The sequence below is a fragment of the Lampris incognitus genome, chromosome 3 (genome assembly GCF_029633865.1).
Source record: "Lampris incognitus isolate fLamInc1 chromosome 3, fLamInc1.hap2, whole genome shotgun sequence".
In the NCBI taxonomy this organism is placed as follows: Eukaryota; Metazoa; Chordata; class Actinopteri; order Lampriformes; family Lampridae; genus Lampris; species Lampris incognitus.
Window position 1 is genome coordinate 6,101,938 of NC_079213.1, and position 15,080 is coordinate 6,117,017.

The window sequence follows — 15,080 nt, forward strand, 5'->3', positions numbered from 1 at the left end:
GGCCCAGACCGTCCCCTGCCTTCTCCGTGGACTCTTCCTGTCAGTCAGACCAGGTTGGTTACCGTCCTCTGAAAACGAGGCCTGACCTCGCTGACCAGAGTTAAGGTTGCCTTTTTGGGGGAGGGCGACGAAATGGTTTTAGTGTTAAATGTCTTAAGAATGAAGAGGATCCAGGCGGGCCAAAGTCGTTCTGTCAACCATGGGCTTTGAGTTTTCTCCTATAACCCCCCCCCCCCAGAAAGTATGATCGTGTTTTCATTTTGTGCAATCACTCATTTTGCAAGGTGGTTTTCTTTTTTTTTTTTGAAACTGAATATCTCAATTTGGATGAGACCCTCAGTTAGACCAACAGGTCTCCAATCAGTGCTACTTCTTGAATTTGACAGATCCTTTCAATTAGCGTCGACTTAAACCCAATGTCCTTGTGCACAGCACAAAGTATAGAGGCTCTCTTTCAGCAAGATGCAAATGTAACTGGTCTCAGATCAGCCTGGTAACATCAGCCGGGGGGTATTTCATAAGGATACGATGCAATCAGATATTTTATTTGTTCAATAATCTGGTCTTGGGGAGTTTGTTTGTTTTTTTTTGTCTTCAGCACAGACACAGATAAAGTTTACTGGTTTACAGTTGAACCTGCAAGTGCTATGGACATCCAGACGTCCAGACCGGAGACGACCTTCGACCCAGGAAGCCTCTTATCTCGACTGTCTCTTTGCCGCTACTCCGTACATTCACCTCCGAACCTCCAAATCATCAAACCACACATCTTTACTCCAGTTGCATTGTGCAGATATAGCGTCCGTCTTCAATACGCGGTACAGAATTTCATAGACATATTAGTAGCAATGTGAATGACATAGGACAAAAAAACATTTAGTTGAGTTATAACAGAAAAGCACAGTATACACACACACCATACTTCCTACTGAATGGAAAGAGACTGGTTCTAGATGGATGCGGATGTTTTTTCTCGTATATAGTTTTCAGGGTAGCGTTATATGGGAGTATGCACCTCGTGCCGCCACGTAAGGGGCCTCGGCGCACACATGTGGCCCTTCTGTCTGGCAGCGATAGAAAGCGTTGGACAGACCGGGCAGAAAAGCACCGCCGCCCCTGCGGTGGTGGCGAGTTTGAACGATCTCGTGCACGCCACACGACACGGTACTCGGCGAGCCGGGGTCTTACGCCGCGTTCAGTTCCACCTGGAAAGTTGGGATTTTCCACACCCTGCTAGGAATAATGCAGTCGGCCCCTTGAAATCCTAATTCCCATTTGAAAACTTGGGCTGGATTACACCGAGCCAACTTTGCTGGGATACACTTTTCCGGCATCGGGGGACAGGAAGGAAATACACTCTGATCAGTCGTTTCAACTTTGTACTAGCATTAACGAGTATTTCTCTGCCGTTTAATTTGTCGAACGTTTTGCATGGTAACTTGTTAATTTTGAAGAAAAATTTTTGGACCCCCCCCCCCTTCCCCCCAATTGTATCCGGCCAATTACCCCAACTCTTCCGAGCCATCCCGGTCGCTGCTCCACCCCCCTCTGCCGGTCCGGAGAAGGCTGCAGACTACCACACGCCTCCTCCCATACACGTGGAGTCGCCAGCCGCTTCTTTTCACCTGACAGTGAGGAGTTTCGCCAGGGGGGACGTGGCGCGTGGGAGGGTCACGCCATGGCAACGGAATAGACCACTATGCTGCGCCGACGCCCCCCTACATTTTGAAATGTAACTGGGCAAATTTTGAACCTGGTTTGTTGAGTTGCTCTGTTGTCCCTGCAGGTCAGCTGTTAGCTAACGTTAGCGCCAGACCTGCTTCCTGTTCTTGGTTTGTAAATCCCAACTTCCCTAAACCGAAGTGAAAGCAGCGACGGTCTGACAGACGCTCGCCTCGGCCGTACGAGACGCTAAACTCTCGGCCAATGCATTTCCGTGGTTTGCACATGAGGGTCGAAGCTGGAAAACTGCAAGCTACAGAACAACAGAATGAGACACAGTCATGTTTCTCTCTCTCTCTCTCTCTCTCTCTCTCTCTCTACACCAAATGTGGTACATTTTTACACAAAGAGAAAAACAAAACAAAAGGAAACCAAAAAAAAAAATGTAACTTAGATTTTTCTCTACAGTTCACAATATAAAATTCAAGTGCAATTAAAGTTCCAAATATTAGTTACATCACATACATTTCTTTCTAAAGTAACAATCCGTTACTTGCAGGTAGTTTATCTTCGTCTTGCTATGCTTTCTTTACTTTATTTTATTTTTTTTTAAATCGTACAATATAGACTTTTGATTCGCCCCCGTTTCGATTTTTCCTTAAGCTTCAGTGGCTAAAGCCCCCCCGGGCGGGGGGCGGGACGGTCAGTTTGCCGACTTCCAGCTTTCCGTTAAATCTTTTTTTTTTTTTCCCACATTAAAATATGTTTTAAGTGCACCAATTGTTTTCTCTTTTCCGCGTCGTGCACACCAGGGGAGCCGTTTGAGGGAAGTAGGCGGGACACGCCCGTGTAGCCGCGGACCGACGCGTCTCGGCGCGACGCGCGGCCGCGCAAACGCGACATCGGGCGTGTGTGCGAACGCGCGCCGCTACCTGTCGCCCCACGCGTCCGCACGTACGTCTACATCCACAACGTGGGCCTCTGCAAGTTCTAACGTGTATAAATATCACAGCACAAAACAAAAAGACATGACGGAAAAAAAACAGCACAAAAACAAAAAAATAAAGCACGAGGGGGAAAAGGATGTCTCAAGAATGCGGAGGAGGGCAGTGGGAGAATGTTCGTTTTGCTTTCTGTTTGGAAGCCGGACAGAGGGTGCAGAAATTTGGGGGGTGAGGGGCGTAGAGGCGGTGGTGGGGGTACGGGGGATAAAGAATGTCAAGAATATAGAATTGGCTAGACTGGAATTGACTTTAGTGTGCAGGTGGCGAAGGTAAGGGCTGGGGTCGATGGGGGGGGGGGGGAGAGACGGGGGACGTTAACCGTGAAGAAAAATCTTTAGTCGGAGGAGAGGTGCGTCGACGCACCGACCCCTGGGTGGGGCGGAAGTAGACAGAAAAGGTTGTACATGTAGGATGGCAGCCTTGGAACAACGCAGGACAACGGGGAGGGGTGCGGGGTCGTCAGCCGGACGGCGTCTATTTGTACGGCCGTAGGAACCTTGTGACTTTGGAGCGCAGCAGCTTGATGAAGGAGCGAGGGAACATCTCTTTGGACTCCTGTGCGGTGTACCGGAAGTAGTTCTGGGGGTGGGCCAGCACGTCAAACAGGGCTTTTATCAGCTTCTTGTCCTGTGAGGACACACACACACACACACACACACACACACACACACACACACACACACACACACACACACACACACACACACACATTATAGTCAAGGGTAGGATTCATTGGTGATTATCCAGGGAGATTCTGATAGAAAGCCACCCCCCCTCCCCTTTTCTCCCCAACTGTACTTGGCCAACTACCCCGCTCTTCCGAGCCGTCCCGGTCGCTGCTCCACCCCCCTCTGCCGAGCCGGGGAGGGCTGCAGACTACCACGCGCCTCCTCCCATACATGTGGAGTCGCCAGCCGCTTCTTTTCACCTGACAGTGAGGAGTTTCACCAGGGGGACGTAGCGGGTGGGAGGATCACGCTATTCCCCCCAGTCCTCCCCTGACCAGAGGAGGCGCTAATACAGCGACTAGGACACATACCCACATCGGGCTTCCCACCCGCAGACACGGCCAATTGTGTCTGTAGGGACGCCCGGCCAAACCGGAGGTAACACGGGGATTCGAACTGGCGATCCTCGTGTTGGTGGGCAACGGGATAGACCACCGCGCCACCTGGATGCCCAGATAATTTCATTTTAATACCAGCGGACGGGGTGGGTGGGTGGGGGGTTAGTGGATGAAATCAATTGGCATTTTTGTCTAAATGGAGTAACAACCTGCATTCGCTTGGCGCTCAGCGACACTCGACACAGCGACGGAGGCCGACGCTGCAGGGCGCCACCCGCCAAAATGTAGGATAAGAGCTTTTTTGTGATGATGACTGCAGATGTTAAGTCGTTCTCTCGTCCTCCTAACGGGACAAAGATGCCCCACGTTTCAGGGATGGATACTCGCTCATACCTTCAGTATCTCCTGGTGGTTCTCTGAGGCATAGAGTCGTCCGTCTCGCACGATGTCCTCTATCAGCTGCTGGTAGTCCTCTGAAAGACAACGCAGTGACACGTCCAGGTGACCGCACGAAATACTGAATTCTGCTGCGTTATTACCGTGTTTGCCGCTGCTGTGATGCGACTGGTACGCTTTGCGGTTGCTTTGTTGGAATTGTCTTGCTTCCCCCTCACCCTGCTTCTTATAACCTCTTTATCTTTCATCGGGCATGCAGCAGAAATGCAACTCAGCTGGTTCGTATGTGCAAAAGGATGCTCGTGGAACAAAACGACAAAAAAAAAAGCAAAGCGATGTGTTTGCGTTGGCTGTGGCCATCCGCAAGGCTGCAGCTGAAGTCTGGTTTATTTTTCTAACTATTTGCTTCTGCAGAAAGTACACAGACACCTTAATGGCTGTTTTTTTTTTTTCCTTCTTTTTTTTTTTTCCGGCGCCGCTCTCTTTTTTTGTTCCACCTCACGTCTGTGTTTTTACTTTGTCTCAAGTTGTTTTATAAAAGGCTACAGCGACAAACTTTTCAAATTACTTTTGTTTTTTATTGCCGTTGTTCTCATTCCAAGAAGTTATAAGAATCACATTAATTGAACCACATTTCCCTTTATGGCCATAATGCCGCAAAGAACTGAACTGCGGTGAACTGACTGAACTGAGGTGAACTGAGGTGAACTGAGGGGAACTGAGGTGAACTGTGAAGAACCCAAACTGGATCTGTCAGATTTGCCAGGGAACCGTCACCGGTTCCTGTTGACTCTCACCATCGTAAGTGACGTATGGCACTTGGAAGCCCTTGCCGCTGTTTCCCTCGTTGGACTTGAACTGGATCCAGAGCTTCCGGGAGCGGGAGGTGAAGGCGATCGGCCTCTCGTACGTCTGACATGTCTCATAGGTGGTGATGGAGGTGGGCAGGGCTGCAACAGATAGAGAGAGAGAGAGAGAGAGAGAGAGAGAGAGAGAGAGAGAGAGAGAGAGGCTTCCGTATCAGACTACCACTTACTATACATTTACCCTCATGCTTTTCTCAGAGATGCCCAGTCAGCTGTGTTTTAATATTTAAACAACAATTTTCTTCTCTTCTTCCTTACATGACTGAAGACTTATTTACTTTTCTAAATCTCAACTCACTTCAGCTCACAAACTAAACTGAAAAGTAAACTGATCTGAAATATATCACTTAGCAATGATCAATCAAAACCCATTGGAAAAAAAAATCACAATAGTCATGTTGCTTAATTGCTCTCCAGAGGGGGCGGTCTTTCTTACTGACTATAATTCACATCATCACTACAGTGGGAAATGGTGTTTTTCCTCAGCTCACGCTCTCTTTTCTCAAGACTTCTCCATCCCGGTTGTTTTAAGACTACATTATTCGTGGAGACCTGTTTCATCGCTTAAGAAGATGCGGACACTTGTGGAAACGGAAGCTTGTGCTACGTTCTGCTTTCGCTGCACAGCAGGCTACTGTGGATATGTGAGCGTCAGCTGAAGTCCTGACACGGGCGGTCATCCGTTCATTAAATCATTCATCCGTTCGTTCGTTCGTTCATTAATCCTTCCTTCTCTCTGTGCCATTCATCCAGCTTGGGTAGTGTGGGGATGGACAGTATCCCATCAGGCACTGGGCAGAAGCCAGAGACGCCCCGGACGGGTTGCCAGTCCGTCGTAGTTACAGATAATTCAGTTTCCAGTTAAACCAACATGCATGTCTTGCCTTTGCACTGGGGGAGGAAAAGGAGGACATGCAAAAGTCCATAAAAGAGGACGGGAATCAAACCCAGGACCTTCCCATGAGGCGACTGTGAGTAAACCTGAGTTTCAAAAACATAACATGTTTTGTAATTCAGCAAAGATGTACGGCTGAGCAACAATTAATTGTCGTTTATTGTCTTTTAACGGCATTTTATCTGGATGAAATTCAGATATTGTCACATCATTATACACAAATTTATTGTTTAAATTAATAACGAGAACATTTCTTAAAATGTTTCACTAAATGAGGTTTGAAATATCTAAGGGAGTATTAGCTCAGAAGTAGTTTTGGTGTGATAGCATACTTTATATTACAAACAGTTCAATGGGATGACGGTCAGCTGGATTCTTAAACATGGGGTTTTTTGCACCTGTAGGGTCCACATGGTTATCATGGTAACAGTATTTTCCACATCACTCAGCATTACAAAGATGGACTGGTGAATTTACCGCTCTTCCTCATGACCAGCACATCTCCGCACTCATCCTCAATGGGGAGGAAAATCTCCGGCACCACGATGAGGATTCGTCTCTTGTGAGGAGGATTGATGGTCCAGATACAATCCACGTTGGACGGGTAGTCCCCAGGATAATTAGGAGACTCGATGTAACCCGTATAGTCGCCCAGCTCGCCGCCGCAAACCTGGTCTGAGACGGGAACAGGAGGACAAACAGGATGAGGACAACTCAAAAGGTAACTGCAGAAAATGGTACAGAAATCCCTCTATCCACCCACCCACCCCGTGTTGAGCCTGCATTAGAGATTCAAAACAACTCCTGCTGGGTTGTGGACTACTGGAGCTTCAACAGTGGAACAAGCAAATGCCATGAGGGAGCGTTTCATGTACACTTGAATCTGAACCAAAAAAGAATAAAGGTTTGGGATGGCAGGTCTGAAAGAAAATGATAGATAACATAAAGCATACTATGTCTGTGCTCCACGACACTCATGACCTTTTCCATTCAATTCTGCAGAAATGCAAATCTTTGCATAAATATGGGAGCGAAGTCAACCGTTGAAGGTATGCACTGTACTATACTGCCCCCTTGAAGCTTACTCTGCAATTGCAGTCTTTCTAAGTGAGTCTGGACGAGTGTGCCGGGTCTGTGCTGTAAACATCCGTCAGGTAAAGGTAACTTTAACTTTCAGTGTCCTTACTCTTGCAATGGGAGACGTTGGTGGCACCGTCGAAGTCGGTGGTGGTGTTACCGGGGCAGGTGATGCAGTAGTTTTGCCCAAACTCAGACTGGTAGGTTCCCGCGGGGCAGCGGATGCAGCGATGGGTACTGGAGTTGTAATGGTGTCCAGGAGCGCAGTGGACTGGGAAGGAGCATGGAGGAGGCAGGGAGATGTGATGTAACTGTCTATACATAACGAAACCCCCAGACTGGTTCCTGTTAACGGTCTATACCCAACAGCAGGATTCAAAACTGCCTCGCATACAGTAAACGGCAGGTCCTAGTCATTTACACACACACACGTTAATGTAGATTATGCTGCAAAACACCTCCATCACTAAACACCACCGTCTTGTTTTATGTACAAAAATCTAATTTCTCTCAGAACCAGTATACAAACAAAAACAACTGGCCAGAGGATTTGTATTTTACCTTTGGCTTCACAGTCCCTGAAGGAAACGGATCCTTCATATTTGGTCATGAGGCCTCCTCCGCAGGGGAAACACAGGACCCGGCCCGGCTCTGGCTGGAAGGTGCCGAGCGAACACTGCTGGCACGGCCGGAAACCGTCTGCTGAGAAGTGACCCGCTGGACACTGACCTGCAGGACAGAGGCCCCGACTTACAACGCTTCGCTTCACTTTCTTCACCGTCTCATTTGTTCCTGTGGGTGTGTTGATTTTGTTCTGCAGAACTCCCTGGAAGTCACTTTCACAGACTTGCTTTAAGGCGCTGATCTTTTGGATTTTGACCTCCTTTTCATGGTTTCCAACTTTTTAATCGAACTTGTGTATCTCCTCATCACTTCTGCTGTTGGTTTAAGTACTCTTTATGTTTCTATAAAGCATTTTGTTACTGTATTTTCAAAAGTGTTACGTAAAGATTGAATAATAATTATTATCATGATTAACGTTGTTGTTTCTGGGTGAAATACAAGTGAAGAGGCTAATGCTGGTCTCTGGTGTCCCCTTGTGGATGTAACTAAAAATCAAAATTCGATTTCAAACTTAGCATTCATTTTAAATCCTGCACCAAGTGCCACGTTACTGCATTGCTTGCTGCGCTACGGCTGCACTGATGTAACACGTCTGGATGGACTTGTTTGGAAAATTACCCCCCCTTTTTTTGCTTTTACATCAGATTATACTGCAAGCAGTTTGAAATAATACCGTAACACGATTCCAGTTCTTACACTATTCGGTACTTCCCACTCCAGTGAAAACAGTAGACAGTTATTAGTGTTATTGCAGCAGCAGTGGAGGACATGCTTTTCTACCGACGCTCCTGCACTTTACACGTTGTTTTCTATGCTGCTGCCAACAACCCAACGCCCCCTTTGGGACTAATAAAGTTCCCTCTCATCTCACGTCTCTCACGCCTTGCGGCATGCGGTGATGTCCATGATGTTTTGATGCTGTGCATCATCCCCGTGTCACGTGACTTGTTGTGTGAGTCGACCTACTCCACTCTCCGCCAGTGCTGCTTGACTGACCCGTGTGACTGGTATCAGACTGTTGGGCCCGCCGCGTACTCACCTCCACACTGGGAGACGTTCTTCGCCCCAGCGATGCCCTGCCCCTCGGTGCTGGGACAAGGCTCGCAGGAGAGCTGCCCCACCGTGTCCTGATACGTGCCAGGAGGACACTGGACACATGCCTCCTGCTCCCCGCTGTAGAACGTCCCTACACCACAGCTCACTGAAGACAGACACACAGACCAACAGATAGACCAACAGACAGACAGACCGACAGAGACAGACACACAGACCGACACACAGACCAACAGACAGACACAGACCGACAGATAGACAGACAGACAGACCAACATAGACAGACAGACAGACCGACAAACAGACCAACAGATAGACACAGACCGACAGATAGACAGACAGACAGACCAACATAGACAGACAGACAGACCGACAGATAGACAGACAGACAGACAGACAGACCAACATAGAAAGACAGACAGACCGACAGATAGACACAGACCAACAGAGACAGACAGACAGACCGACACACAGACCAACAGATAGACAGACAGACAGACAGACAGACAGACAGACAGACCAAGATAGACAGACAGACAGACCAAGATAGACAGACAGACCAACAGATAGACAGACAGACAGACCAACAGACAGACAGACACACAGACCGACGGACAGACCAACAGATAGACAGACAGACAGACCGACAGACCAACATAGACAGACAGACAGACCAACAGACAGACAGACAGACACACAGACCGACGGACAGACCAACAGATAGACAGACAGACAGACCAACATAGACAGACAGACAGACCAACAGATAGACAGACAGACAGACCAACAGACAGACACAGACCAACAGATAGACAGACAGACAGACCAACAAATAGACAGACAGACAGACCAAGACAGACACAGACCAACATAGACAGACAGACAGACCAACAGATAGACAGACACACAGACCAACAGACAGACACAGACCAACAGATAGACAGACAGACAGACCGACAGATAGACAGACAGACAGACCAACAGATAGACAGACAGACAGACAGACCGACAGAGACAGACAGACCGACAGAGAGAGAAGAGGCTCATACACATCATAATGACATGATACTAATAGGATTAGTTTAACGACCATTGTTTCACAGGTAATATTCTGGGACAGTTCCGTCCCTCTTTAAAGTGTAGACACAGAGCAAGAGAAAGGGAATAAAATTCAGACACTTCTTAGAAACAGTCAACCATGACTGTCAAAACTCCTTTCAGACTAAAAAAAAAAAATCAGAAAAAACCCCCAAACTATCACGTAGAACCTGGAAAACACCTTTTATACCTCCCTTTATCAACCGTAACACCCGCCACATCAACTGAGAGGTACGAGAATTCACCCCAAAAACAAAATGCTGGAAAAACGTTGAAACCTGTCGTTAATCAGTCAATATTAAAAACATAAAAACGCCACAGACCCATGCGCCGTCCAACACGTTGTTTTCCACACACACACACAGCTCAACACGGCTAATGCCTTGATATACGCTCTTGTAAACCACGTAAGATGTGAATAAATCTGACGGTGGACTCCTTTCACATCTGTGAAAATGAATACCACTCACCGCATTTTCCGTCCCGCAGGACCTGCCCGGTGCTGCAGGCCTCGGCTCCGTCCGGCACGCGGGCCGGCTTCTGGGCCACCTCGTACTCGGTACCGGAGAACTGGATGTAGAACTGCTGCTTGTTGATGGACTTCCTGAGCGTCCGCATGGCGCTCTGCAGACGCTGCTTCATCTTCTCCCTCACACAGTCCATGTTGCAGGAGTCTGGGGTTCGACACGCCAGCGTTACACACAGGGGACACGCACCGTTTACTGTTCGCAGCATCTCTGAGACGGTTTACTCGGAGTCCTGACGGCTTTGTGAAGCGGTGCTCGGTCTGCACAGGGAAACTGGGCTCCTTTCACCTGACAGTGAGGAGTTTCACCAGGTGGACGTAGTGTGTGGGAGGATCACGCTTATTCCCCCCCCAGTTCCCCCTCCCCCCCTCTGAACAGGTGCCCCGACCGACCAGAGGAGGCGCTAGTGCAGTGACCAGGACTCACATCCACATCCGGCTTCCCGCCCGCAGACACGGCCAATTGTGACTGTAGGGACGCCCGACCAAGCCGGAGGTAACGCGGGGATTTGAACCGGCGACCCCAGTGTTTGTAGGCAATGGAATAGACCACCACGCTACCCGGACGCCCCAAATTTCCGTGTATTTATTATACTAGGGGATTACAGTAACTGACTCCGTGATGTTCACGTCAGAAAACATAATTGGATGTTACGATGGCTGGATCATTTCAAGCTCCACATTTTCTGGCAATTTTGTATTTACAAGTATTTTTCTTGGTGGAATCTGAACGATAAAATACAAAAACCCAAACAGTATTTTACCATAGAAGAAAAGACACACACACACACGCTGACCTGATGCCTCCTCCTCTTTCAGCTCCATCTCGAACTCGGCTGTGATGTGGGAAACCTCTTTGGAGGGAGACTTGCGTCCACGCCGGCGCTTCTTGGAGGAGTCACACTTTAGATTGACGAAGGTGACCTGGCAGTCATCTGTACAGGGGAACTGGCCTATTTCCAAATGGAGAGCAGAGCGAGGAGGAGGAGGGAAGGATGAGAGGAGAGGGGAGGGGAGGGGGGAGGGGCAAAAAGGGGCGGGGAGGATGAACAATATAGGGGGTTTGGGAGAGAGGAATACGAGGAAAGGTGTGAAACATGAAAAGAAGGGGGAAAATTGAGAAAGCAGAAGAAAAGACAGGCAGGAGACAGAGGGCAGACGAGTTAGTGATGTGACTCTTTCTTCTTCTTGGTTTTGGATGCCTACTTTCTTTGTGTGTGTACTGTGTGTGTGTGTGTGTGTGTGTGTGGTTAACATTATACATTTTTAATCTACTTCAACACTGGATCAATATCCTGCCCAAACCCTGACCATCAGTCCACACACACACACACACACACACATAAAGCAAACATCAAGATTGACTGACTAATTGATTAATTGATTGATTGATTATGCAGAGGAGGAGGAAGGTAGAGTGTGCGTGTTGTGTGTGTGTGTGTATGTGTGTGTGTGTGTGTGTGGTTAACACTATACATTTTTAATCTACTTCAACACTGGATCAATATCCTGCCCAAACCCTGACCATCAGTCCACACACACACACACACACACACACACACACACACACATAAAGCAAACATCAAGATTGACTGACTAATTGATTAATTGATTGATTGATTATGCAGAGGAGGAGGAAGGTAGAGTGTGCGTGTTGTGTGTGTGTATATGTGTGTGTGTGTAGTGTAGTCAGCATTCCACAAAGGTCAACATCCGTCAGATTCGAACCCGCAGCACTGAGAGAACACATGGTGAGCCTTGGCCCACTGAAGCAGTTTACCTTGCAGGGTCTGCTTGCCGTCTCTGTGTTTCTCCTTGTTGCGGGGCCTCAGGTGGCACTTGGCATCTTTAATCTTGAACCGGGCCTTCTGCTTGATGGGAGGGGCCACGGCGTCTTCATTTACACACAACGGGAAACACAAAGAGTCAGAACGTGTTAGTCGAACCCTCTATAGTTGTTACCCGTGAGACGCCTTTTCTAAACTCTGTATGAACCAGCTGATCCCTGCCTGGACTGCTGATCTGCTGTTTGTCCTCGTGACTGATGAGTTCTTCCTCTGGTCTTTATTCATTTAGCATTTTTACACGGAATAACTTTATGGTGAGACTGATATTTAAATTCCAACGGAGCCCAAATTGAAGATCACGGTTCAGGGGCGTCCAGGTAGCGTGGCGGTCTATTCTGTTGCCTACCAACACGGGGATCGCTGGTTCGAATCCCCGTGTTACCTCCGGCTTGGCCGGGCGCCCCTACAGACACAACTGGCCGTGCCTGCGGGTGGGAAGCCGGATGTGGGTATGTGTCATGGTTGTTGCACTAGCGCCTCCTCTGGTCTGCTGGGGCGCCTGTTCAGGGGGGAGCAGCGTGATCCTCCCACGCGCTACGTCCCCCTGGTGAAACTCCTCATTGTCCGGTGAAAAGAAGCGGCTGGCGACTCCACATGTATGGGAGGAGGCATGTGGTAGTCTGCAGCCCTCCCCGGCTCGGCAGAGGGGGTGGAGCAGCGACCGGGACGGCTCGGAGGAGTGGGGTAATTGGCCAAGTGTAACTGGGGGAGAAAAAGGCTGGGGGGGGGGGTCCAAATAAAAGAAACCTCATGGTTCATAAAGACGTGTTTTTGATAAACTTCAACACTGTTCTTTGTCTTCATAATTTCTTTCTTTCATTCTCCCTATTAACTCTCGCTGTCCATTCTTTCATTTTATACACACAAATGTACACACTCCGAGACACACACACACACACACACACACACACACACACACACACACACACACACACACACACACACATTCCTGTGGCCTGGATGTCGGGGGCCCTGTGTCCAACAACTGCAACGTGCTGAGGGATATATGGGAGCGTTGAAACATTCAGACCTCGGCTGAGGGAGGGATGATCAGTTAGGATGGAGAGAAGGAATGGACAGAAGAGTGGAAGCTGCTCCCCGTGGGGAAGGGAGTAGAGGAGGAGGAGGAGGAGATAGCGCCGCTGTCGAGGGCCAGTGATCCAGCTGCGAAAACCTGCGAGTCGTTTTCGTCTCGACCCTCTACTGTCAGGTGTCTATTTATCCAGGGGTGATTTATTCGAGCAGGTACGCTCGTTTCTCAGCGACACCCTGCTTCAGGTTCACCGACCTACCTGCACTCACTTCAGCAGACACACACAGTCACACGGTCACATGACCATGACGCTTACTGGGATTTAGGAAGTTTACTATTCCTCGTGTTGTGCCGTGTTGTGTTGACCTCCTTAGTATCAGGTTATGTACCTACTGCACGCACACTGCACTACAATAAGTCCCGTCATGCTTTGCTTTACCAGCACAGGTGGGTAAGGCGGTGGTGGCGTTCCTCTTCTGGGGAGATTTCCCAGGCTGGACTGGCACCCCGCAGCTCAGCGTGTAGCTGTTTTCTGAATCTGTAAGCAAAACACACACACACACACACACACACACACACACACACACACACACACACACACACACACACACACACACACACACACAAATTAGTCATTGTTTTAGAAAAGTGCTATATATAAATAAAATTATTATTGCTGTTGTTGTTGTTGTTGTTTAGGAGGAAAGGTGAGTGAGATATGTACCACCATTTCTTAGTCTGGGATAATATGTAAACAACTCTTATTATGTGCATTAGTCTGTCAGTGTGTGTGTGTGTGTGCATGTGTGTGTGTGTGTCTTTGTGCGCATTTCTGCATTTTTGCATTTTTCTTGGCCATTGGAGGGCCACAGCACGGGTTTAAAATTGTTATATTAGTTTTCTATTGCAGTATTATCCTGCTCATATTTAGGGGCTAGACAGCGCTCAGAGGAAAAGCCATCGCCAAATGAACTCCACTGTAAACACACACACACACACACAAACACACACGTGTACACACTCAGCGGCACAAACAAATGTTCACACAGTTCCTAAGGGAGCGAGGAAATTACACACCAAATGATATAGATCAATGCATTCTCTGACTCTCCTTAACACACACACACACACTCAAAGGTGCATTTCTAGTAAGAAATGAGGGCTGCAGACTTCTGAACCCATAAAAGATGATTAAATGAGAGGACGGCCTGTGAGCAGCCACAGGAATTCAAACGCCTCCCCCCCCCCCGCAAATTAAGACACTCTCCAGAAAGACAGGAAAACACATATTTCACTCCGTACCTGAGAGCTATTCATCACTCTCACACGCTGCCGGCCAAGGCCAACGCAGTTGCACTCCGGAAATATGGCTCGATCAAAGAATGCGATCGCCTCACAGATGTGCGTGTGTGTTAAGTGCTATCGCAGGAGGACAGGCCAGGGTGCCAGCCAAAGCGGCGTGCCAAAACAAGCCTCATACTGAGAGTGAAAAGCACATCAATTTCACTGGACGACCCCCCGAGGAGTCGTATAAATAAAGAAGGACCTGATAACACTCAGCCTGAATGTCTTGGTCAAGCATCAATGGCATCAAGAGGTGGTGAGGTACAGCGCTACACAGACGGCTGTGAGTGCTAGTCCTGACCACCAGAGGACAGCAACGCGCACAGCACCGCGGCTTTTTACATCGCTGTCAAAGCCAGACTCAAGTAACTGAGAGGCCAGATGAGCATAATTGCCCCTCTATTCTGCTTCTGCAGCCAACCAGCCAAACCCTGAGAACTGATAAGGTTATCTGACCCACTTATCTCGTCTCATCTCGTTTTATCTTACCTCATCTCATCTTACCTCACCTTAACTCGTTTTATCTTACCTCATCTCATCTTACCTCACCTTAACTCGTTTTATCTTACCTCATCTCATCTTACCTCAC

At 48.4% G+C, this 15,080-nt stretch overlaps 1 protein-coding gene across 1 annotated transcript in view; it reads right to left on the reverse strand.

Moving 5' to 3' along the window:
* Positions 1 to 2,987: 2,987 nt before the first annotated feature.
* The window catches only part of scube1 (signal peptide, CUB domain, EGF-like 1), a 130,765-nt gene continuing 118,672 nt past the window's right edge, over positions 2,988 to 15,080 (reverse strand). Inside the window, exons 12-22 of the mRNA XM_056275832.1 lie at positions 13,587 to 13,685; positions 12,048 to 12,161; positions 11,065 to 11,220; positions 10,212 to 10,415; positions 8,630 to 8,791; positions 7,528 to 7,695; positions 7,076 to 7,237; positions 6,367 to 6,564; positions 4,926 to 5,078; positions 4,126 to 4,205; positions 2,988 to 3,293 (exon numbers count right to left, since the gene is read on the reverse strand). Coding sequence (XP_056131807.1) covers positions 3,141 to 3,293; positions 4,126 to 4,205; positions 4,926 to 5,078; positions 6,367 to 6,564; positions 7,076 to 7,237; positions 7,528 to 7,695; positions 8,630 to 8,791; positions 10,212 to 10,415; positions 11,065 to 11,220; positions 12,048 to 12,161; positions 13,587 to 13,685 — 1,649 coding nt within the window. The 3' untranslated portion in view covers positions 2,988 to 3,140. The remainder of the gene's footprint in view (positions 3,294 to 4,125; positions 4,206 to 4,925; positions 5,079 to 6,366; positions 6,565 to 7,075; positions 7,238 to 7,527; positions 7,696 to 8,629; positions 8,792 to 10,211; positions 10,416 to 11,064; positions 11,221 to 12,047; positions 12,162 to 13,586; positions 13,686 to 15,080) is intronic.